Source organism: Bombus affinis, chromosome 7 (assembly GCF_024516045.1).
Source record: "Bombus affinis isolate iyBomAffi1 chromosome 7, iyBomAffi1.2, whole genome shotgun sequence".
NCBI lineage: Eukaryota > Metazoa > Arthropoda > Insecta > Hymenoptera > Apidae > Bombus > Bombus affinis.
In genome coordinates this window covers 9391421-9418456 of record NC_066350.1, presented here as the reverse complement: position 1 = coordinate 9418456, position 27036 = coordinate 9391421, and the positions used below count along the sequence as shown (strand labels likewise).

General features: G+C 35.0%; 1 protein-coding gene across 2 annotated transcripts; it reads right to left on the bottom strand.

The window, feature by feature from the left end:
- Nucleotides 1-592: 592 nt before the first annotated feature.
- Nucleotides 593-18536, bottom strand: LOC126919047 (uncharacterized). 2 transcript variants are annotated; one of them, XM_050727731.1, is made up of 10 exons: nucleotides 13132-18535; nucleotides 12165-12221; nucleotides 11810-12091; nucleotides 11337-11405; nucleotides 11190-11258; nucleotides 10965-11084; nucleotides 10832-10897; nucleotides 10657-10725; nucleotides 10179-10349; nucleotides 593-1317 (listed from the first exon to the last, which is right to left on the bottom strand). In XM_050727731.1, the coding sequence occupies exons 1-10, from the start codon at nucleotides 14890-14892 to the stop codon at nucleotides 1282-1284; spliced, it is 2700 nt and encodes an 899-aa protein (XP_050583688.1). In that variant the 5' UTR covers nucleotides 14893-18535; the 3' UTR covers nucleotides 593-1281. The 2 variants fall into 2 exon arrangements, with proteins under 2 accessions (XP_050583688.1, XP_050583687.1); XM_050727730.1 differs by lacking the exon at nucleotides 593-1317 and adding an exon at nucleotides 9094-9637 and having other exon boundaries at nucleotides 13132-18536.
- Between the last annotated feature and the right edge of the window lie 8500 nt (nucleotides 18537-27036).

Sequence of the window (27036 nt, the reverse complement as noted above, 5' to 3'; positions counted from 1 at the left end):
TCTCGAAGTACAATGGAAGAGCACTACGACAACTATTCGATAAGCTTCCCGTAATGAAAATACTGGGGATAAAAATCTGGATTTCAGGTCTGCCTGTAAATTCTCTACGATCTATGATCATGTATCGTCGTAACAATTCTATTCCTCAGTTACGCAGCTCTTTTATAACTCGTTTGTGTAATTGTTATGTACACAGGGACTAAAAAGTGCTCTCTTCCACGAAACGAAAACATCTGCCTTAAAAGAAAGTAAAAGTACCAAAGAACAGGATCGCACTTTATATATCGTCAGATTCAATTCGTTCGATTTAGAAGATCTTTCCATGGCATATTCACTCATCAATAGTTCAAGCTTCGTATTGTTCGACCGCGAATTAGTCGATACGTAATAATGCGCAAGAAAGCAGACTGGAGAGTAGAAGTACCTCCAATCATATTGTTGAGTAACGCGAAAACTTGTGAAATTTCCGCATGAAAGAGTACACGGTCCAAGACCTTAAACTTTGCGGCTGCTGATTAGGTTTTACCTTCTCGAGAAGAAATCGCCAAACAAACGTGATTAGGGAAGGTGTTTTAATTAAACAGTTCACCAATCCACTGAGATGTTTTTCTTTATTTTTTCTTAATATATAATGGCTACGCAAGTACTTGAACAGTGAGCTTTCGACAAAAGATTAATCGATTGTCATAAGTGCAAACAATTTTATTAACAACTTTATATACGTGATTATTGATCACCGTAACGAATAGAGCTTATGCTTTCATCTCGTTCTGTGTTGAAATCATTGTCATTGAGAAACTCATGGACTATTGTATTAGAATGTCATTAATTACAGATGCATGTTATATGAATCGATGTTGAGAAAACTGTCATTAACTTTAAATTGATGCAGTGAACCATAATTATATTCCATTGCGCATTCTATTACAATCTATTCTTAATGCAATAAAACGTTTATAAATTAATCGCATATCTGGATTTAAATTAACATCAGTGGAAAATATTAAAAAATTTATCCTACTTACTATAGGTATATAAAAATATATCTTGGAAAATTTTACTCATAACAAAGATTCGTTATTTATAAAACGATGTTCTTTGATCCTTTCATCGAAGGACGCAACGAAGGCCGCGAACTTTGTCTTTGTGACCTAGTTATTGAGCAGGATTAAGATCGAAGATCCATATGTTTATGAGTTGATCATTCATGATGTTTATTTAATTAGAGATGAAATTGATGTGGTGAAAGACGTTGTGAAGAAATCATTGTGAAAAAACTCTTTAGCACCTTCCACCATAGCCAGGTCGACAATTAGCCTGGAAAAGAAAATCGTTTCAGCGTTAGATAATATTGTATTTAGTTGCCATTTTATACAGAAGGATAGTTAGAAAGATCGAAGATAATTTACTATTAGATACACTATGCTATAAATATTAATTATATTATATCATAGTAATTAATTTATTATTACACAAACTTATTGGTCACAAACTTATGTTATATGTCATATAGCTTTTTTCATCGTAAAACATTCAAATCGGGTAATGGTCGTGCAATTTACCACACTTGAATTCCATTGACAAATTGTAGAGAAAATATTTACCTTGTTAAATTATTTATATTTATTCTCAATTACTATGTTATTCGATTTGAGAAAGAAGTTTCAAAATATTCGCCAGAATAGTAAGATAAACTTTGATATTAAAAGTTATCCATATCTCTCAATGTTATTTTACATTTTATTAGAAGTGGTTAATGTTGTAAGACCAAAGTGATTCGAATTCGATTATGGATTATGCGAAAATATTTCGTATATTTTTGCATATTATATATATCTTTTACATTTTTAATCATTTCAAATTCTCATAAATATATAAAAATTCGCTTAATTATGGTAAATCAAGTATAGATAATAATCATTTCGTCTAATATAAAAATTCTAATAAATTGCGCCAGGTTCAAAGTTCTTAGATATGTTTTACGCAACTAATACTTATATCTACGTATAATACTCGTGATAATGTTTACATCATCGAAAAAAAGGGCAGGACATGTTTTCTCTTATTACCATAAAAACTATGATTTACCAGAATCACGTCAATACAAGTTTGATTATATCGGTACAGGTATTTTGTCGCAGAATCCGGTTACGATGTTTCGAAATATTCAAGCAGACTGTATCAACCGGATCAATCTCTGTTCCGGTAGTCGATCTCGCAATTTCATCTAATAGCTTGCGCAAACATAATAGATCTCAATAGAGAAAAATACTTAGGCCGCCTCGTTTTGGGACGTAGTAAACCAAATTAATAGTAATGGATGCAGAGAGGTACAGTGTTTGTTGTATGAATTCTTGAACAAAATATTTCGAAACGCAGTCAGAACACGATGAATTTATTTCCTTTTGCTAAAAGTCAAATATTTTTTTTATTTATTACAGCGTGTAACTCCTGCTTCTCTTCGACTTTACTTCTCAAGAACTACTTGAACAACTATGACTTTGACTTCAATGAAGATCTACAATTTCTTTCTATTATTTAATTTGTACAAAACAGTACAAATGAACAGTAAAACAGTAAGAGTAAAAAATGAATTTTTCCAATTTCGTATAACTACTGTAAAGTTCAGAAAATTTTAATTCGAATTAATACGACGTAATCGGTGGTAAAGCACGCGCAGAAGTATATGAAAAACTGATAAACTGAAAATTTGTTAAAATTTACATCCCGCCATTTTCTCATGGACTGCAGTTAGGGTTGTGCAAGTATTATGAACGAAGCTTCTGACAATACTAGATGTAAATATTCATAATCCATTCATGTCATATATTGTTTTTTTTCCTTTTTTGTTATAATTGCTTAATAATGTTTCCAAACACATGTATTTATATGATATTTTCTATTTATCTTCACCTATAGCTTCTGGCCTAACCTTTGACCGCAAAAAATTGGCTTCTGGGCAATTAATATGTAAATGCTAAAACATAGATACAATGGTGTGCAAATACTGCTTATAGTCACCGTACTTATTTTCTATAGTTCTACTTGCAAGAAGCGGTCAAGGATCAAATGTTTCCAGCATTATTACGACACAACGCAATATACATATATTGTCGCGTTGAAAAATCTCCACTGTACGCCGTACGTATTCATCGGCATGACCCGAACGCGAAGAAACCGAAAGTCGGAAAACGGTTGACAGGTGCAAATGTTCTTCTTGCAACTAATCTGATTCGTTCATCTTTTCCTTTGCTCTTCGGATGCATGCGAATAGGAAAAAATAGAAAGGAATAGAGGTAAATAATATATAGAAAAGTTTCTCCACTGGCCAGCAATGAGATCGACAAAAATTTCGCAAATACGGTACGAGGGTCAACCGGTGTCCCATCGATGACGAAAAGTACAACTTTCTTTTGAGAATTAAGAGTGAACGGCCTTCCCTGTTAGCGACCATATTACATTATTATGCAAAAAACCAGCAGAACCATTCAACCAGTTGTCCGTTTTATATACAGAATGTTTGATAAACTTTATTTTTCTAATACTGTAATGCCTGTCCCTTAGTGACTTATGAATAATGAAATTTTAATATTCAGATAAGACATGTGTTACATACAGTAGAATTCCATTTATCTAATTCCATCGTGAGAAAAGTTCATGAAACTGGAGTTCATATGTATATGTAATAGTTATAACAAATGTAATACGATGAGCACACGGGAAAAAAGGGGAATGTCAAGTTTTAACGTTTCTCAGACAGCGAAAATTTATTTTTTGTAGATATAATATCATAACATCATATTTTCTCATATATGAAAATAAAACACCATTTTATTCTTCACATTATTTTGCATTATTCTCAACTTTCGAAGCATTTACTTCTTTCTTTCACTGGTTTTATTTGACATTCCTCATTTTTTCCTCGTGGGTTCAATATCTTGTAACTACTGTGAAACACAGAAAATTTTAATTCGCGGTGTGACATAGCCAATAATAAAGAAGATACGAAAAGAGTTTAAAATTCGATATTTTCCCTTCGTATATTCGCTATGTGACTTTCAGTTTATACATAATCGAATTGTATCATTAAAAAATAAGTATACATGAGCGAGTTCAGGCCCAGACAATAATTAAATACAATGGAGAGGAATTCATTTAATTTTCATTTAATTCATTTCTTCCACTAACAACTAAGTAATAAGATAATGTGAAAAAAACAGTGTCACTCACGTAAAATGTTGTAACATTCTGTTTCGTGAAGGTACAAAAAATCTATTAAATATATATTATAGAATTGCATTACACAGAACACATGCAAAAACAGATATTATATTTTATAAATAAAAGAAGTAGGTTATCTCATAAATCCTTTAGTCCCTTCGGCAAGAAGAAATACTAACGAGAACACGTATTATGCAAATACTATCATTTGTTATTTTTTATAAAGGTAGATTTAATAATTGAAATTGAAAAAAATTCAGAAGAATTATTTCTGTAAAAGGATCTATAAATCTGTGATAAATATGTATATCGATAAGAATGTATTTTCTAATCAAACTACGTATTATGAAATTTTTATTTATTTTGTCAGTATAAAAACAATAGGCCATTAAAAATAATAGAACGATATTATAAACAATATTCTAACAAAATTTCCAATTTACCCGCACACAATTCACTATTTTATCTTACAAACACGTTTCTCAAAAACCTCCTCAGTTGCAAGTGAAATATTGCATTGACATAACGTTGATTCTCAATGAGTTAATCGAACCGAGTTAATTGAACTAAAATTTTATTACGGTAAAAGAAGTTCTAGCGTATCAAGTTGCGTGTCGAGTAAATTTTCGAATATTCCTATAATCAATGGATACGTTATTGCCGATCGGATATCCCAGTTCATACAGCGTATAATGTACGACTATCGTCAGGTCTTCCGTGATCGTTTAGCATGGTTGGTAAACCCGTCGGACGAGAAAAGGAAAAATGAAATCGGGAAAAACGTTTCGATCTATATTAAAGTTCCTCTATACCATACAGTGTCCATTGAACGGTGCTACCGGAAATTCGACAGTTCCAGCGTGACTTTCACGGTCCGATAACGATATTGCCAAGTACACGAAACGGGTAATGCAACTTGATCGTGGGTGGTGACACGAATGAACGGAAGAACGCGATCTTCCGCGTTCATTCATAGGTCAAACGGTGAAATGTACTTTCACCTTCCAACTCAGGAACCAACCTCGACCGTGAACGCGATTTCAAAGCATGCAACGAATTTTGAAACGACCATCTCTCTCTTTCCCTCTCTTTGAGATCTGGTTGAAAGATCTCACAAAGTGCAATGTGCTCGAGCAAACAGCTAGCGTGTAAGTTGATAATAATCTCTTATTTAACGGTTGTTGAAACCATAGAAGATCATTAAACTGCGGATGCTTATGTAAATTTGTGTTTCTAAACGTGATTAAAGGAACGAGATATAAATAGAAAGATACGTGCTTCATCCTTCAGATACTGCAACAAGTATGGGAAAGTTTTGCAGTATCAACGAAAATTAGTTTTAATTTAGTTCCATTGGTAAATATTAATACTGTACTTACATAAGCAAATTACTAATACAGTTATGTGTAATATATTTCACAGTCATGTTGTCTGCTTAATTTCTTATTATAACGTTCTGAAGCGTCAAATATCGAATAACCAAGTAATCGAATAATTTTGTCTGAATATGTCCATTATCTTCGATTTATAACAATAAATTTTGAATAGAAACTATGTTACACTCTATGCAATTTGCACAATTTTGCAATACTAACATTTTACATATGCATAAAAATACGTTATCCAATCATCGTTCAATAGTTTACATCCTTGTAAAACGCACTGCAGTCGGTTTAGTAACGCGCGAGGTCAAAGTTTACCTAATAGATAGTTTTTTACGAGTACATCGAGTACATCTCGTAATCGACGAGTTACGTTAGACCATTGATAATTTACAGCGTAGATACTATCAGCGATAGGTACGTTTTCTGTACCCAAGAGTAATGAGATAGTTTCGAAATTTCACAAACTTATTTACATACATGTCACGCTCGATAACAAAAAGTTCGATTTTTCAACTTATTTTCCAGACACGTAACACCGTGTACGGATCGATGATCGTTGGAAAATTGGCGCCAGAACGTTCACTTTTAGCGCGATCAACACCATTAATAGTCAACGATTTATTGAACGCGCTATTAATTCATCGCATCTCATTGATTTTATATGATCCGAGTGAAATCGAGGCGTTCAACCAATGATACATCTATTTACCGATTACTCCATGATGCTGTGTAATCGTATACGAACGATAGTATTATGGAATACGCGTTATTCCACAGAATAAACGTCTTTTTCTTCCTCTTTCTTTCTTCTCTCATTTGTCTCTTCTTATTTTCCCCGTTTTTTCTCTCATCTTTTTATTACCGTCATTTTTCTTACTGCGATATGTATAATTTTGTGTGCTAAACTAGATTGGCCACGTAGTAGTGACACACGTATGTGAATATGAGTGTGTGGAAGTATGTGTGGAAGTATGTGTGTGCGCGGCGCCTTGAAAAACCCATGAATGTAACTGTTTTGTTGATAGAGTGGTATGGAAGATGGTGAGACGAAGAGAGTGCTGAGACGCGTGTAAATGTATATCGACGAAGATCCTGGAAATCGTTTATTAAATAAATCTAAAGCTATCTTAGTATAAATTCTAAGCGTAATCCTAGTGTTCCTTTATTTTTATTTCGGCAATTAAGATCCACAATTTTTAACACTTCTTTCATCTTCTCTCACTTTTTTTATAAGGAAAATGTAACGCTTTAAAATTGGGAATAATTTTATCGAAAATAAATATTCTTCTCGTTTAGTGGCTATTTCTATTATTCTCAAAATAAAGTAGAACCCTGATTTTTTAATATACCGAAACAAAACGATCGATTATCGGAACGTCGATTGATGGAAATTTCATAAATAGTTACGTTTGATAACAGAATGTTTTATAATATTCGGCTGTCTCTTTTTACAGCGACATAAGGCAATAAAAAGAACGATTGCCGGATTCCACGTACATACAGTTTTTAAAAAACTGCGAAACCTTTCATTAAAATTGAGAATGAAACGATGAAATGCAACCATCTCGTGAATCATTTAATTGAACGGGTACCGTAGGTGGTGAGAGCAAATTTATAGGTTACCCTGTCCTTTTCAGGAGAAACAACAACCGTTACGTCATGTGTAAAACCACATCTGTCTTGTTCGAGAATGCAACGCCCAAATACGCTCAATCCCCTTTCCGAGTCACGTAATCCGCTATCTCATTACGCGTCATGCACTTCCACGTGTTCGTGGAATAAGTTGGTCACATATTTATCGATTTTTGTAGCGAAAGTATATATTTTATATATAAAAGAGATTATCGAATAAAGCTCTTTTGTTAGAAATATTAAGAAACATATTTCCAAATATCTATGACCCTGAATAAATATATTTTATATATATATTGCTTGTATACATAGAAATAAGAAAACGAGGAAAAGAAGAAAAAGAAGAAACGAGAAAAGAAGAAATAGAAATAAGAAACAAATACACATCATCGATGCATATTATTAATGAACGTCATTTTAATGACTTGTATTTGGATATTATAGAATTTCTTTGTTCCAGTTTCATACGAAGCAGGTGACGAAACCACTATTTTGCAATGTTTTAATAAACCTGCTAATTATCGAGCTGCTGCCTTATCACGATAACCCAATTTTTTTTAATGACAAGGTGGCAAATATAAATCGTGCAACAACTACGTACAAGCACAGGAATAGTTAAACAAATTGCTTACAAATAAGTAAGACGTTTTGTCGACATTATCGTATTTAATTTACCAACTAATATCAATACTAGCAACATTGACATGTTAGAAGTTATAATTATAATTAATAGTAAAATAAATAAATGAAACAAGTAGTGAAATTTTAGTCGTTTTGTTCCTAAACTTATTATTGCTACGCAGAGATATTTATTAATCATTATTATTAACAGCGTAATGGAATGACAAATGAAGATCAGTTTAGAAGATAATTTATATCTCTTTATCCTCAATTTTCTGCATTTCTGAGTTACAAATGCTTTCAACATTTTATGGAAAACACATACAAATGCGTTACGTATCATAACGTTTAAGATGTGAAATTTATGGTTAATATATTTTATTATTTTCTACTTTCTCTCAAGTCACGCTGTTAAACCACGATTAGCTTCTCGAAACTTTAAACATTTTCATTATTTCTATATGTGCAATGATTTCATGGAAAAGTTTGCAAAATATCGTTACTGAAATATGCAAATGCATAATACGAAGGTTCTAGTACCGACAGTACAGTTTAACATAGACAGGAAAACAAAGTTTAAAATATAATAATTATGTATGTTCGATTGGAATAAAATGGTTTCAAATTAGGTCGAATCGAAAGTATCAGATCGATGACGTATTTTGCATCCTTGGATTATCATAAGCTCGAAATTAGTAATTAGCCTTGTATCTATATACAATATCAATTGCATGATCATTACCGCAATTATGCTAAATTCTTTAATAATGAAGCAATTAATAATCTTTTGTTGCTCAATTCTGCGACTTCCTGCGGCTCTGTATGTGAATGACAGTTAATCAATTTCACGCGTAAGTTTCGCGATATTAGACAAAATCAAAAGGCAGACGAAGCGCGAAAGAACTCACTTTTATTTCTCACATATTGCACAAAAAATGATAATACGTAATATTCTACCCAGTAAAGGAACAAACTGTAGGAAACAGCTTGCTGACAGATAAATCAGCATTTCTAAACTAATTACGTATATCTTGAAGATACGTGTAACTTGTTTGAACGTTCCCAAGGCAATTTCTATCGACGTTCGATTTTCTCTTCCATTCAATCCTTCCAAAGGGACAAAATAAATTTGAGAAAAATAAGAATCTCAATATATATATATATAAGACACTGAACAAGAAAATATAATAAAATATAAAATATAGATATATTAATAATAAAGTACAAGATATAAAACATATAAAATAAAATCTAATTTATCATTTTCTACATACTATAGCAACGTATACTATATCGTTTCACGTTGTTCATGTACATAACTTTAATTAATATGAAAGGTAATTCCCATCATCTATGGATGTCTTAAACTTCTCGTAAAACCACATCAACTTAGAATTCTATCCATTTATCCACGAGTACTTCTACTTACAGACAACCTGTTATTCGTTCGGCATAATCGCGATAGAAGATTATTACTTCGACAAGTAAGAGCGCCATAAAGATAATATGTATTATCATAGTCTTATTAATCGTTGTGGTTTACTAGTAGTTATGCTAATAGTCTCGCTAAGAGGAACCGATGTACTGGATGGCGTGCCATATTTAGAGGGTGGGGCCGGACCGTAAGGTGCCGATACCGGTTCATTCGAGCTGTTCGACGAGGCGCCTAAAATAGTCGTAATTGCGTTCACTAACGAAGCAACCACTTTTAATATCGCGTTAAAGATGTCTTTGATCGATGAGCCGAGTAGATCAAGTGAGTTTGATGATGGTTTAGGCTGAAAAGTTCAGAAGCTCAGTCATAGGAAGCTAACAAGTATATTGCGGATGTTTATGCATTTATGGGAAATTTAATCTGTTAACCGACTGTTATCGACAGATGAAACGCCATTGTAATTAAGTTTGAGATATGGTAATCGCTTATTAACGACTTTATTTAATAATAATCGTATTTAGCTTTTTGGTTTTTTACGTTTGGAGGCAACGGTTTATAAAAATGTGCTTAGAGGGTTAAACGTCGTAAGATGCACATGATATACATAATATAGAAAAATATATAAAATAGTAAAACATAAACATACATTTTCACATATTCCCTAAAATATTAGAACACGAGTTATAAAATCGAGTTCCCGTTGCAATAAATAAACGATCAAATGAGATTTTATGTGATTATTTGTCTTTGTAAAAATGTGAATCTTCATAAACATCCACAGTCTACTAATAAAATCTTAGGAAATGTTTTTGACTCTGGGTTACAGGAGACAAGTATAATGTACTGGCGAATAAGAAAATATGAAAGGACAAAGGACAACTTACGTAACCGTATGGACGGGGAGGACTATGGTCAGCACCATAGCTAGTGGGAGCTCCATAAGTGTCCTTGGCACCATTGGAACCACTGGAACCTGCACTGGTGCCTGCTATAGCTCCAGCGACCACCGCTTTCACAAGACTCGCTAGATCTGATTTACCACCAGCTCCTGAATTCTGTAAAAAATCCAACAACCAAAGGATAGTTAACGGGTGTTCGTTGATTATTGTCAATTATTAATTAATATATTACAAAAAAATTCAAAATTTTAAATTAAAATTGTATAATGGTCCATAATATCGTTAAGATGCGAAACCTTTTCGTTTAATATCTTTAGGTTGACAGTTTTAGTGTTAAAAGGTTTGCAATTATTTCCAAGAACTATCGAGAGGCAGTACACGATACATGAGACTGGTTTAGTAGTGAAACGGTCGATTTATTAGAGAAGAACAAATTGTTGTTAACAGAAAAGTCAATGCGTACTTTGCTAAGACTAGAGATAACTCCGGCGATTAGGTTTGAGAGCACCGTCATCTTTCCAGGTCCAACCGGCTAGAAATAAATGGATATTTTATGAAATCAATATATCATTACTAAAAACACATAATATGATAGTAATAATAATGAAAAATATTGTAAATAAATAATATATATGTACTTCGAGCAAGGGACCCAATGAAGCCTTAATCAGATCACCAAAACTCGATCCACCTTGACCTGGAGCCTAAAATTCATTTCAATTTGCCTTCTAATATGAAGAAACAAACATTTCCAAAAATTATTATATTTACGTTACTGATTTGACGACTCAATGGTACAGCCAATGGACCAATAATGGGCCCGATTAGCGGTGCAACTAATTGAAGAAGCGGTGTCAAAATCGCAGCCGAATCTCTTTCGCCATCTTTACCCTGAAACAAACTTTATTTTTTACCTGACCTTACCTGCACTTTCAGTATCCCTTCTTATCCATTCCGTTTCTCTGCGAAAAATTCTACAGAAACTTGATAACTCACTCTACTAAGTTGCAACAAGATTGGAAGCAACAGTGCTGGGATATCGCTTCCTCCTGCTTCAGCATCTCCCTAAAAGCGCAAGATGATTTTTTTTTTTTTTTTTTTAAATAAACGAAGCATTTCGAGATGATTCATTAGAGTTCTTACGTCCGACAGGTCTTGAAGTATTGGAATTCCTACTTCGAGTAAATCGGCAATATCAGCATCGGAGTCAGGCTGAAAAAATGAACAAATGTAGAATCCATGATAAATCCGATAATATTCATACAATTAGATCATCCAATAAGTTTGTATTGTTTATTTCCTTGTTATATATAGAAACTTTATACTAATCTATCCAGCTTTCATATTATTCCCTCTTTTTTTAGATATCTTGGCTCTAATTTCTCGTTATATACAAATCAAAATGTATATTATTCATTCATCTTCCTTCCGAATGCCTTCTATAGATTAAATTCGATCGAATAAAATTATTCATTTCGATCATTTACTATTTTGTGTTCTTAAAAGACATGGCGAAAAATATGAACGTGGTACAAACTTATTAAACAACCGAATATGTTTAACGTTGTTTATTAATAATTAATATATCCTTAATAAATCCTCGTCAAGGTTCTTACGTCGCTAAGATCTTCCAAAGCTGGTGCGACAAGCATAAGTAAGTCGATGATAGTTTGTATGGGACCACCTTCTTCGTCGTCGTCATAGTCTTCATCTGACTCGCTTTGGTTAGAACTCTCTTCAGAGCCATTCTTGTTATCATTTTCTTCATCGGATTCGATGCCATCGTTATCTTCGCCGCTATTTTCTTTACTTTTGTTACCTTCTTTCCCACCATCGTCCTCGTTGTTATCGTCCTCGTTGCTGCCATTATCCTCTTTGCTTCCATTGTCGTCATCCTCCTATCGATTAAAAGTTCTCGTAATAATAGTATTTCGCGATATGCTACACCATAGAAACTGCAATCGAACGTACCTCAACTTGTTGAGCCAAAGACGTCTGATTACGTCTTCCTTTTTGTTTGAGCGCAGACTGAAATAAACGAATCGACTTCAATAAGGTTCCGTTGATGATGTTCGTTGTTGTTTTCGGATGACACCGGTAACGTTGAGAACGCAAGCAAATTCGAAGAAATTCTGTGATTCACACGCGAGTTTGCACAACGATCTCTTGTTCGATAAATCCGAAGAAAATTAGACCAAAGAGAAATAAGTGTTTCTGCTGATTAGGTATATAAATAAATCGTTAATTAATTCATGATTTAAAGATAGATGATGAGGCGTGATGAATGGAAAAAAATTATTTTGCAGAAAATCAAAAACACACATATACCTCGTGGACTGTATGAAATCTATAAGTCGATTTCTCGTTAAACATGATACATTCATTTTCGCAATTCTTTTTCGAGTCATAAGTTGTATACGTGTTACATAATTATTTGTGTTATGTAACACCAACTTTCGATTTTATTTGCTTACCCATGAAGCCTCGAAAAAATCCATATTATTTTGTTGATGCTCGTAAACAAAGTACATTGAGTAATTAACGCGTCCAATTAAATTATCTACGCCACACCTGTCAAACCTCTTACATTGTCTCTAACGAATGCAACTTTATTAATTCACACTTTTCTTTTATACAGTGTCAATTTATGCACACCTTTCACCCGCCTACTTCTAATAACTTTGAAGTTATACGGTTCTTTCATTTTCATTTCTTCGCATAGATAAAAGTATATCTTTACCGTTTGTTCTCCTTTTACATCTACAAAGCTAATGAACGCTGAGAACCCACAACGTTTAAGCGATAAACAATTCAAACAATCGAATTAACAGAAACGCACATTCTGTTTCTATTGGGAATTTTCACTTGTGACGTTTACATTATGTGCCATATCAACTGGTCAAATATGTACGATACTTTTACTCATCACTGAACTTACCGGTGGCTTCTGAGTAGAATAAAGTTGAGTTCTCTGAGATTGTGGAACCCTTTGACGCTCTGGAACCCTCTGCGTAGTCGATGACGTCTGTTGATTCAACGGAGGCGGCGTAAGATTCGTCGACGGAGTATTATTTCTTCTGATCGCGACTATCGTCTTCAACAACTGACTAATCGGTGACGGTTGACGCTTTCCTTCAGATTTTTGTTTCTTCGACTTGTCCTTCTTCGCGCCGTCCTTCTTCTTCTCTTGCTTCTTTCGCTCCTCCTTTTTAGAATTATTCGTTGTTTCGTTTACTTGAATGTTATCATCGAGTACAACGTTGATTTGTCCAGATTCGTTGGTCACAGTGTAATTGGTATCAAAATAAGGTGGAAATTGATCAAGAGGATCTCTAGTTGGTATCGTGAAGTATTTACCACCCTCGTTCTTCAACGTGGTCGTTTGTACTGGTTCTTCGTGGGTAAACGTAATCACCGCTTCGAAAGGAACTTTGAACAGCGGTTTTACAGAACTTATGTTCCTCTGTTGAGATAGAAAATCAACGCCTTTCAATGGTATCTCATCGTTGAAAACCAAAGGACTCCGCGTGGTAAACGTGATCTCATCCGCGATACCCAGGTTACTGGAAATATTCCTTTCGACTCCGTCGAAAAAGTATCTAGTAACAAAAGGATCATTTGGGAACTTGATGTTGTCATTAGTCGTGGTCACAGGTAGATAAGTCCTCGCAGGAGGCGAAACTACGTTTGTATTTTGAACGACATCAGTAGGTCTCACGTCGATGCCAATAGCTGGTCCAAAGTCAGGAAATTGAGGGACAAACAGCTGTCGATCCGCGGGTTTCAATAAATTCGTCGTGTCGAAGGTATCTTTGGTGGTTGGCTCTTTGAATCTCGATCTTGGAATATTTATATTCGCTGTGATTTCTAGTGGACTTGGAACAGTGGTATCGGTGATGGCGAAGTTGTTAAATGTTGGTTGAAGTTGCCGATTGTTGTTAAATAAACTCTTCGTAGTCGCCCCGTTGATCGTAAACGATGGCAACTGTGCAGTAGCGTACACCTTATCGTTCGATAACTGAAGGTTTCCATTTCTTTGAGGGCCTCTAACGTTCTCGGGTTGTCTACGATTCTCTAAAACTCTAACATTTTCAGGTTGTCTACCGTTTTCCAAAAGTCGAACGTTTCCAGGATGCCTACCATTCTCTACAATTCTTATGTTTTCCGTGTGTCTACCGTTCTCCAGAATTCTAACAGCTGCTGGAATTTTCGTTTTTTCAAAGTTCTCGGCGTATCTCGTGTTCTCGACGCTGTTTGTGTTCGTATAATGTCGGATACCATTGATAGGTTTGATATTATCAAAATTTTGCAACGCCAAATTTCTACCGCTGTTCTGCGGTCTTACGCTCTCGAAACCTTTGCTGTTGTCGAAACCTCTGTTGCTTTCTGCAGCTTTGACATTTCCAGTAGGTTTTGACGGCGACTCTTTCACAGTAGTCAGAGTGATATTTATTCGAGACGCCATTAGTCCCATAACGTACCTGGCCCATGCTACCAAGTCGTCCTTGGTCGCAATTTTCAGCGGCAACTGAATCTCCAGAATTTTTGGCACGGCAGAGAACCCGTTTCTCGCGTCGTTCGAAGCGTCTTCTGACAAATGTTTCGACAACGGTGCGGCCGTTGAAATCACCAGGTTTGTCGCTATAAGCGCGAGCACCGTATAGGGCCCTGGTATTCTCCTCGACAACAGGAAAATCATCGTTATTGATCTTCTTTACGAGACAATTTATCGAACGATAAGGTATTAAATATATTTAACAACACTGATACTTAATCGTTATTCAACGTCCACGCGAATTCGTAGAACAAAAATCGACACTTGGACGTCATTTCTGCGCAACAGGCGCACCTTCCATTTGACACAGAATCTGTCGTTGCTTGATAAAATCGACAGCGTATTCCCACTAGGTATTGCACATGTCGATCGTAATCGTTATCGGGCAAAGGGAAATTCGACGTAGAATCGCGACGTGAAAACTGATCGGAGACATGGAAAAGTGGATGTTTTATAGCGGGATGAGTAATTGGTCGCCCCTTTCCTTGCTGATCGTGGAAGCGTGCACTTTTTCCGTGCGCCGATCGGCATATTGGCATTTCTAATGACAGTGTACAACGCCGCGGCGAGTGCACTCACTTCCGTCGTTGCATTCGCAATTACGGGGGTGCAATTCCTCGTAGGAGGCGCGGTGCACGCAAAGTGCGGCCGACGACAGGCTTTCGCAACGCACGGGAACCGCCTAATCCGAAAAACGTGTGTAATGGATTCGAAGTGTACAATTGGGACGTCGATTTACTAATATAGCATCTTTATCTCTTAATGGATGCTTCATGAAATCTCCAAGTATATACTTTACGGATGGTCTGTCCTTCGTTTCTTTTGTCTTCGAAGTGATTGCGAAAAGAAGCGGAGAATCTTGAAAAAATTCGTGTTTACGGTAGTCGCTCCATTTTACACGTTGACTTCGGGCAGATGAAATGTTATGGAAGAATGCGATAGGAGAAAATGTGAGGATGATGCGAGATCGTGCATGGAAGCAGTCTAACAGTTTATGATGGACACTAAGTTCAGATGCTCGCTTATCTTCCATGGTAAAATTATATCGATATTTACAATCATTTTTCTCTTATCGCCTGTAAAAGTTGGAATTATCACGATGAAATTTGTTATTTTTGTTCCTATCATCTTGTCGATATACGCTTCTTTCTTTTGCAGATAGTAACCACATTTACGTTGATTGAAACTGTTCTCGACTTTTCTGTTTTAAACGAATACAACAACGGGAATTGCAAAAGTTAAACAAATTGACAATGAAACCTTACAATTAGCAACTTGTAGTTGGCCGTGAACGTGATGTTGAAGTATTAGAAGGTGGCAACAGTGACCTTAGCATTAGGCGAATAAACTGCCACGTTCATTAACAGTTTTCAGTACAAAACAAAACAAGGACAAGTTTAACTCTATCCCACGTTGATGAAAGTTACCATGCTGGTTCGTGCATATTAAATTAATCGCACTCCCGCGCTGCCGTCTGAAGTTGATCTAAGATTTTGCTCGAGTCACATTGACCTATACTTTCAGTTTCTTTCCAAAGTACTTCGATCGTCGTAACTTTGATAAATCCGTGATAAAACGTTATCTACATCGATCTTAAATGCCTAATGAACTATATCTTTATATAAGCGTAGAATGGTTCATTGAGTGTTCGATATATGAACTTCCCGAAAGAGAAATTCACCAGCTCAAATTAAAGGAGTATATTTCTTAATTCTATTACCATTCACGGATACATGATTAGCAAATTAAACATAACGACTGAAAACGTGAATAGGATTAAAGAAGCGAAGCATAACAAAGATTAGTTTCATTTATTCAATATTATAACGAATTCTTCACATTTCCCCGCCTTAAAATATTCCATAATCCATATATATTCGCAACGTAGTGATCGAGGTTCATAAAAATCTTCATAAAAACTATTTTCGTAAGCTTATCAATTCCAAGACGATGGTATAAATAACCGCGAATGCCAAGATAAATATTAAAAAAGTAATGTCTGTAACATCTTCAGCTTCCTCTATTTTTCTATTTATAGAGTTGATCAACATGAGTTCCGAGCAAATAGCATAAAAATACAGTACAAATATCATGAAGTATTCAGCAAGCTGCCTCGTGAAACACGTAAAAAAGAGACAAAAAGAAAAAAGGACGATGTACGTGGCATGAGAACGATGATTCCACAATCGATAAAATTGTGAATGATTAAAACCAGTCAACGAACTATAAACTCCACTACGTTATCACGCTGATTATCAGCGATCGAACAGATATAGCAACGTATTGTGGAGTCTGGGCTCTGTCTTACAACTAGCACCGTTAGATCGATTTACTAACCAGCCTCAAGAGACTTTATATCGTGCCACGACGATCGTACCAAATGAAGGTTGGACACCTTTTATGGCCCTAATCCTTTCAAGGTCGATTTCGTTGTTCGATAGAATATCAATACCCTCGACGATTTGCGATTCCATCATCAATCTTTATCTTTCATCCGCGTGTTAGAAAAAGATAGAGTCAGGATCATTCTTGTTTATGCAACAATTGCCTTATAGCACCTTCCAATCATTCGCGTTACTTGTTCAGCTTCCGCTGGTAATCGGTGAACATTCATAAATTAATGTCAAAGTTTTTTTCAAGCTCGAATTTAATTTTAAAAGCACGTCTAGATGTTTAAATGCGAAACTGTGAATTGACTATAAGTTTGTTAAAGATCATCTGCAAAAGTGAAAATGTTAAGGCGTAGCTGAAGCTAAAAATTTAAGCTGTGAGTTGATTATAAGTTTCTTAGTGATCGTCTATAAGAATTAGAAAGTTCTTAATGCGATACAACTGTCCTCAACGTTTGTTCGTAAAATTCCACTATCGATCGGAACACGTGGCTTTACAGATGTATGCAGATGTAGGAGAATAGAATGAGGTTGTTGTCTCTCATGAATGTATGTATAAAGAATATTTATTTGACTGATTTATAATCCTTCTTCTTCCTTTGCGAAATCTACCACAAATATTGCTCAGTATCTTAATTTAAAAATTTAAAATTACATTTTCGAACAGATTTACGCGAAAGCCGTTTTTTTTATCTCACATTTCTACATGTAGTAATTAAGTATTAGGTTGTCTGGAAAGTGTCTTTTTTTCGCACACGTGTTTTTTTACAACAGTGCACCTTCATACAAACGTGAAACCAAGTCTGTGATATGTCGCGGTGTAATTCGACAAAATAATATAAACTTTTCGGACTTTAAAATAAAAAACTTTTCGGACAAGCTAATATAAAGCATCACGACACGCCACAAGTGGAACTATCCTTTTTATGCCGAGTCAATTTCACACATATTAACACGAATTATTGTTTTTATACTTTCTATTCTATGAGCACATCCAACGTTCTTTATCGATTGCTTTTTACGTGCAAGATTCTACTCCGCGAGATCTTGTAATTTTCTACGTTCTAATCGATTTCAGGTAAACTTAGTAACATCTCTGACGTAACCAAAGAAACTTACAAGGAATAAAAAAGAATTAGAAGGGCCAGTTAACACTTTGATTGCCACTGTGGTCATTGGTGACCGGAGCGGTCGAACTTCTTACAATCGTAAAAATTGTATGAAAATAGACAGTTAGGGCATTTCGAATATAACCGATAAACAGAAGATACTTTGAAATAAAAAGTGCCCCATTGAACAATTAAACATTTTTATTAGAATATCAATAAAAAAAAAATGGGAACAAATCTTGCATCTAACGGTGCACTGTATTTGCATCCATACTTTGAGGAATAATCTACAGATATTATTATAAACACAGCTTAGAAAATAATCGTAAATGCTGCTTCATAATCATATAATTGAAGTTAGAAGTGTGCACGTACCTTACTATTACATATAGAATGAGCAAATACTGTTTACTAATATCTTCGACACGTTTCAACAATATATTCTGCACGTTTTGCTTACGACGATATAACGAATGCGAATGGTTTATTGAAATAAACGAAGCCTTGTTACAATATGACGCTATCAACTGTTACCAAGGCGCCACGGTGGTCACTCATGACTACGAATAAGATAAACGGTTCCATTGGGGAAGAATGTTGTCTTACATCATCAATCTATTATTATTTTGCCATTATATGCTTTGAATAATAAAAATACTCCCGTGGCGTCGTACGAAACGATTCTTTAGATATTCGAAGAAGATCGTTCAGTTTCGAAGAAGTTTCGTGCTTTCAATCTCGAACTTTACGTGTTTCTCCCGTGTCATTCGGTCAAAGTAGCAGGCAACCGAATGCCTTTCACTTTTTCCCTTCTGTAACGTTATGAAATCCTGCGAAATCTCGCAGAAAAACGAAATTAATTAGGTTTCCCTTTTAAAAACTGATCGACGATACTATACTTGAAAATTACGCACCGTATCGTCCACCTAAACGAATTCATTTGTCAGGGACAAAGAGAAAAAGCGAAATGAAATTCAATATGCAAGCCAACAATTGAACGAACGATCAACGAGTAACAATGTCTTTTCTTTCCTGGTACTAATTGCATAGGAGCAAACGACATTGCAACCATGTAACCACGACAATAATTAGACGTAGCTTTCACGATCGGCGAATCATCCTGTTAACATTTAATAAATATATTTTTAAACCTGGACTCGCTTCAACAAGCACACACGCACGCACATACACACGAAGCAAAAAGAAAAAATTGAAACGCGCGACTACTTTCTATAGTTTCTACTGCTCGAATCGATGTCTCTATCAGATTTTATCAGGACGCCACTGAACATCGTGTTTAACTTATTCAAGTTTGTATTATTATTATTATTATTATTATTGTTATTGTTATTATTATTATTATCATTATTATTATTATTATTATCTATGAGCCTTGTGTTATTACTAACACGAACAACGCGCAATTCGATATTACGATACTAAATAAATTCACGATACGAAAAGAGAGCAAGCGTCTGTTACTTAATTAAAACGTACTTGTTATATCTTTTCCACGAGCGATTTTCACGTAACAGTAAAGTTACAAAAAACGCGGGAAAAAACGATTCGTTGTTTGGATGGTGGCAAAGATAAAGAACGTTGGTACTTTGTGTAAGAAAGTGCAATAATCTATAGTACGAATATTCTGGAACGCGTCGCGCCCAAATCAAATAAAAAGCAGTAAGATCGCAGCAAAAACTGGTTGCCTTAGAATTCATGGAAACTTATCAGTTGCTAGGCTGACAATTATATATACCACATACTGGCTACTTTTCATTCGACCGATATTCAGACTAATAACCTATGGATCAGTCGAGTCAAAATATACTGCGCAGTTATCGTTAAATAATTATCGTTGTTGTTAATTCTAAAATACATTGCGAAATCATTCTGTCGCCGTGGAACTGCGCCACGATTCGGTTCATCCGTTTGCGTCATACAACGCGTTGAAATTTTCACGAGGTCAAATATCCAGATTCGTGGAAACACGATTTCGTCAAGGGTTGTTATCAGTGAAAGGGTAGCAAAGGTGTCTCCGTCTAGCGATCGTGCATGGAAACAATAATAATCGAGAACTCTAACGATCGATTCACCGTCTTCCTCTTGCTGTCGGTAAAATCGCAATTGATCATCGAGGATCTAGAGGTGTGTTATCCGATGTATATAACTTGGTTCACTAACGAATAGATTCCTCTTTAAAAATGAGAAAGCTTGTGAAACGTCATTTTGTTAGCAAAAGAAAACTTGAGCGTCAAGCTACAAGCATGCACGGTGACAGGCATAATTAGTTTCACTTAGTAATAAATAAAACGCTACATAATTTACATAAAGGCAGAGCAAGTGACGGTCTTGTAATAGGAAATTCCGGTTATAGCCACGATGGAAAACGATTCCGAGTTTATCGGTCCGGTTTCATGCAATTCGCGCGACAACGAAGGTTAGCAACATTCACGGTGCGACCAGTTTCTGTCGTCTGTTGATCTGCTCTGCAGTCTATCGGTGCTGAATGTTTCGCCTAACGTTCGTTGCAAAACCGATAATTGTCATAGAACTACGAGACGACTAGCGGTTTTCTTATCCTCACATATTCCGTCCATGAGTTTTTGCCACTGAATAATTATACACGATTAGCAAAATTTTCTACCGCGCAACAGCAAAAAAAGATGTCTGGCGCTTTCGTTTGGTGTGCAGAAAATTTACATACTTCACGAATGAAAAACTTAGTTTTTTGTTCGATATTCTGCAGTTTCTGATAGTCAATGGCTAACTTGTATGGTTATTTATCGCGTACTTGCAAAACTCTTATTGATGACAATGTAACCCTTATTATTATTATTCTAGAAAACTTACGGTAGAACCTACGAACCAAATTACGAAAAATATAGGTTATGTTTGTGCTACGTGTTATGGGGCGTTTACACCTGGCGAATATTCATGCGTTCCCCGCTCTGATGAAGCGAACGGATATACATTCGCACTTTCGTTTTTTAATTTTACTAAAATAACGAGTGAACAAGCATTTGTTCGCTTAGCGTAAACGTAAAATTACAAGACAAAATTAATGAACATAAGTTGGTCGAGTGAACCATTTAGGATCAATATAGATGAATAAGCTTTCTAGCGTCAAATGTTCCACACGCGTCTTAATAATAAATTAAATCATATGGATTATATTTTCTTTTTACATGAATTTGGATATAACACGGTTTACAAAAAAAACTGCAATTCTCTTTTCGTATGGTTTCATTTGATCTAACATATTTACACTCTAATTTTGTTTTATATTTTCCTTAGAATTTAATTGCTACCTATCGCTTATTTTGCTTATCTTCTGTATTCTCTATTTTGTGGAAAAATAATAGAAAGTCTACTTTATTTGGAATAAAATGTCAACATTCAATTCCGTGAACCAGCTTCAGGATGTTAAGTTACGTGGGAATTCCCCTTAATTGTTTCTTGAATATTGTATACGGTAATTGTTCGTGTTTGAAGCTACTATTTGACCGAGCAAAAATGAAATCTTTAACGCGCGTGATTATGCATGTACATACAATTATCTTCAGGAACGTACAGAATAAAAAGTATATGTAAGCGAATATACATGAAATAGAGATCTAATGTCGAGGATTTTATATAATTTATTTGAAAATACGTTCCTATTTGTATAATGAATAGTCGTGTCTATAACCACTTCTCACATTTTCATATTTTACTCTTTTTCAATATGGCTTTTAGTACTCTTTAATTCAGAATCTATCTTTTGTGCAAAAGCAGAGTCAGCGTGTTTTGCATTTGCGTTGAATATTGCGTTACAGATTCAATGCATAGGCTCAATGATCTTTTTACTAGCTGACAATAATTTTTCTATTATAATATGCTTAGATACAAAGCAGTGTAAAAAATCACGTAGAATAAAAAGCAAGAAACATCAACTGGTCGTCAAAGAAGTTTGTTTTAAATAAACTTTGAACGTGAAGGAATCACGATTAGATAAGAATCCAAGCTCTTTGATCCTTCTAACAAAATCGACCTCGCATTCTTCCAAATATTAAAATATTCGATAATCGTAAAGCATCGTTGACTATCGAGGCCGATTTTCGACTAATGTTCAAACAGAAAATATAAAGAATGTGCAAGACTAAAAGTAACGAGCGGAGCAATGTTATTTATTCTTAGCCAGAAAGGCGTGTGATCAGAGCGCGACGCTGTAGTTGCAAATTTTACGCTGCAAGAAAGACTTCGCAGAAATCTCTTTGCCGACGTCCGCGTAATCGGGACCTCATGATTTTCTTTGAGGCGGTGCAACTGCAAATCAACCGTGTCTAACATCGCCTTTGCCTTTTGTTTTGCATTCTGCTTCTATGTAAATCCCGACATTCTTATTTACGTAACGCTCCAACGTTCTGATAATCGAGTTACCAGGAAATTACGCGAGAATTCATCCTGTTCGAAAGTGGAAAAAAAAAAAAAGAAAAAAGCGCGTGTCATAAGATGAACGCCCTGTAGCAAAACCTTTCTTCCGTTTCTTTTTTCGACAGGGGACGGTTTAGTGCGATAGAACCGTATCACGTGATACTTTCACTGACCGGAATCCGTCTTCCGGCCCGTGACATTTAAGAAGATCCCATGACGAATGGGAAAAAGCTTCAGGATATACAAATATCCTGGTAATGATTTACCAAATTCATTAACGAAAATAACAAATCGGTTGGAATCCGTGAGAGATTGTATCAAAGAGTTTCTATTCGTATGAATTGATCTACCGACAGTAGATATTGGAAGTAGAATAGGAATTGATATTAATAAAAATTTCCTTGAAATCTAAATTCTTTTGGAAGAAGTGTTTTGATATTAAATTTCTTTTTATGACAAGCATTTGTTTTGATAGGTAATCTTCTAGTGATATTCCAGATTTCTGCAATTTTGCATAATTGTTCTGTTACTTACAAGGTGTATTTTGTACATGTATATTTTGATCAGTCACCTGGTTTTATACTTTGATATGTGAAAGAACCGCTACAGTATTTTCCACATAACAAGGAGAAGTGTTAAATAATTTTCCGTATTGATACATGTTGGATCCATAACAAAACTATAGCGTGAAACGTTCAACTTGTAAACATTGGTTTTATATAACGCTCATAGGTATTATAGAGTTCCTAGAACGTTGTAATCGTACGTGCCTGCCATGTTAGCAGCAAACTAATAACAGCTATATAAATATTCTTAAATTTTTTAATAATTACTAGGACGCACAGTAATAGACATCGTTAGCGCCGATAATAGTCTAACAACCGGCGTGTGTCATATTTTATTGCTTTAACGATAGTACAATCTTCGTAAGCGATCGTTTGAGCCATAAGTGAGTCATTCGGAAGCAACTTTCATTAATTCCGTAATTTAAAAAGAACATCGGTATATGTCTATTGCAATTAATGTCGCTAAATAAATGAATTAAAGGAAGAAAAAAGTAATACAAACATTGTTTTGTAAAATTCATCACAGAATTTATGCTTATTTATATCATCCTCGTGCGATAAATACACACGTGCAAGTAATTTATTCGGTTTTTGAGGAATTATACATTAATTATACGCCTTTTGTGAAATGTACAAAAAATAGAGTAGTATGGTTTGCCTTCTGAAATGTTCATTTGTCTACGTTCGAACTTGCATCGTGAAGCCTTCAGTTTCTCACCTACTTCCACCAGGTGCTAACAATTCTCAACTTTCCATTATTGGTCACAAATTTCTAAGAAGCAACTTTACGATATCATCTTCCAGTCACTAGCAAATTTCAATTTTCTTCATTAACATACGAGTATGTCTATGAATGATTAATTTGTATCTAAAGAAATCTAATTATGCATCTGACACTGCATCTATACATATCAGCCCTAAATTATCAATATCAGTGCAATATCCTTCAACATCGTAAATGTTTTGTCGAGTCATCGAGAACGAGTCTAAAATTATCATACAATCGCAAACATAAGAAGTTTAGCAATGACGAATTGTGCTAAATCTAACCCTATAATCTGCGACGCATAAAAGTATGGGTAAAAAAGTGATTCAATCCAGTTTTGTAAGAACATATCGTAAGTAGTCCTTGGCCTGTTCGCGAGCATCTGAAGTAGAAACAAGAAATTTCTTACGTTTCCCTGTTGCTCCATCTTCAAACCCTACGTGCAATTACATGGAAAATACTCGCGACCCTTATTTTCAACATAAATGATTTGTTAAGTGTTTGTGCTTCTGTTACGCGTTTCCTACCATATGGAAAACGCATGAAAAATTCATTAGAAACGAAACTATTGCCGCTTGGCAAGGTTGCGACGTTTCAGCCCATCTCAAATCAACGAGACTCCTAGAATATTCGTGACAGGAATAACGAATGTCAAAGACTATGTAATAAAACGAATGGACTTGGAAGCTATGTGGAATACTCCAGCAGTCGTCTAAAATTTTTTTTAGAAAAACTACGTGTCGTAAATGAACATCTAGAACGAAGTTCCTTTTATAACTGAAACGTGGTATAGGTAATTACCACGTATTTTAATAAAAGATTGAGAACGATTGAAGATACCCTAAGAGATATCTCTCTATCGATAATATTTTTGAACAAGATATTATTTCAACTTATTACTTCATTTATTATTTTGATTTATTATCCCGGAATGAATTCTTACAATGTAGCCTTTTTCAAATTTTGCTTGTAACATTTATGGTTCCTAGTTGTAATTTATTTTACTTAACATATGTTATGGTGATGTCAAAGAAAAAAAAAACCTGTTGTGTCTTACGGAATTACACGTGGAGCACGAACTGGAATTTCGTGTATTTTCAACGGTGGTTTCCTTAGCTAACCGGTAGCGGAATTAGTCAGGAACACGAGTCAAGTGCTATTCGAGGCCGGATCCTGGAAATCGTTACGTGATCGACCGTTGCCCGCGTTATAATATACGATTAAATGTGGACAACCAAACCTGAGTTTCCGTGTCACCGAATTACATAAATCTATTAGTTGCTCAAGGCACTAAATAATAAAGGAATCGGCGCATCCTTGAGTTACTTGTTTTTGTCTTATTCTTATTAGTTTCAAGGAGGATATCTAGTGGCTCTTGAATCCTCGTTCCTATTAATGGATAATTATTGAATTAATAAAGAATCGATGGTAAAATCAATTATAGTTGATCAATTATCTAAAAAAAAAAAAAAAAAGAAAAATTACAAAAAGCTATAACGTCCTCTATTTCTAGGTTTTGTAAGAACAGAAACGATCACGAGAATGTGGTTTAGCGCGCAAAGATCATAGTCAGATGAAAAGAATGATTATTCTGGTAAGAGATGAATGAAAGCGATATCAAATTGTGCATGAAAGTAGAAGTTGTATAACGTCGAAAGTTCCACCGGGGATACTTTTGATAAAAGTCGAAAGGGTTATCAACGACGCGCCATTGAAGATACATTTTATTAGAACGTGAGTAATTCATTATGCATCGACTTGAATTAAAATACCAGTTCTAATTCTCGAAGTCTCTACTATTTTATCACTTTGCTACTCGAAGTCGATTGTGAAAAGATACTAAACGAAACACAGTGAAGCCAAGATTTTTGCAGAGAAAGGAGAGTCACGACCCATTTTTAAATCGATTTCTCGTAATTGATAAGCAACTCGATTGGAACATGCCCAGTTTCGTCATCGAATAATGATCGTTCTTCCTCTCATTTCTGTCGTTTCGATCGCTGGCAAAATAATAAGCGGAAACGTCGTAACAGGACGAACTTCAACAGCGACGTGTACAATTCTCAGCAGCATAAGTCGTTTGCAATGTTTACAATGACAACGAACGCGAATTACGTTGAATTTCTATACGTGACTCTTTTTTATAAAATACAAACCTAAGACACATACTTCTTGTTCAACATATGTTTGCGTACAATCGTTGGCCAGATTATATTTATAACAAAGAGATACAAGTTAACTCCATTTAATATTAAGCGGAATTAATTTGATTAATTAAACGCGAGGTCGTGAGGGACACGGAAATGTTGAAGAGTTTTTATACGATCGAGTTCAAGATGGATGCTTTTAATTTCCTTTTTGACCTCGTGTTTAATGAGTTTTTTATTCCCTGATTCATTGAAATGCGTCTTCTCTCTCTCTCTCTTTCTCTCTCTCTCTTTCCCTCTATCTCTCTATATACAATATTATACCGGTATAGAAAACATTACCAAAAAGTTTCGAAACGTTTGATAATGATCGTCGAGAAGCAAACGAAAAGTCACCCTTATCTTGATCAGTAGGAGCTGGCAGAATATAACACCGTGGTTTATTTCTGTTAATATCGAAATACGCATACTGCAAACACGGTATAACATGGAATTAAATTGTCTTTATTATTAGGAAACATCTAAGGAATACAACTGGCGCAAGAGCAACTTTCGACATCGATTTCCAAATTTTTGACAGCTAACGACAAACACACGACGAGAGATTCCATTCCCTGAGCTCGATCGATCATGACCACTTTTTCGTTAAGGATTAGCGATGCGTATCTCGAGTTCCTTTTCTATTCGGCCCATTCCCAACGAAACAGAGATCAACGAATCGAAAAGCAATTTGCACAATTCTTTAATGTGTACAAATAATAAAACAGGACAAATAAATGTACAATACTGTGATAGTACGCAACGATAGGTGGAAGATTTAACATTAAAACTATCGAAATCACAGATTTCAGATTTTCTCTTTTTCCGATTACTAAAATATCAGTGCAAATGCTTTTG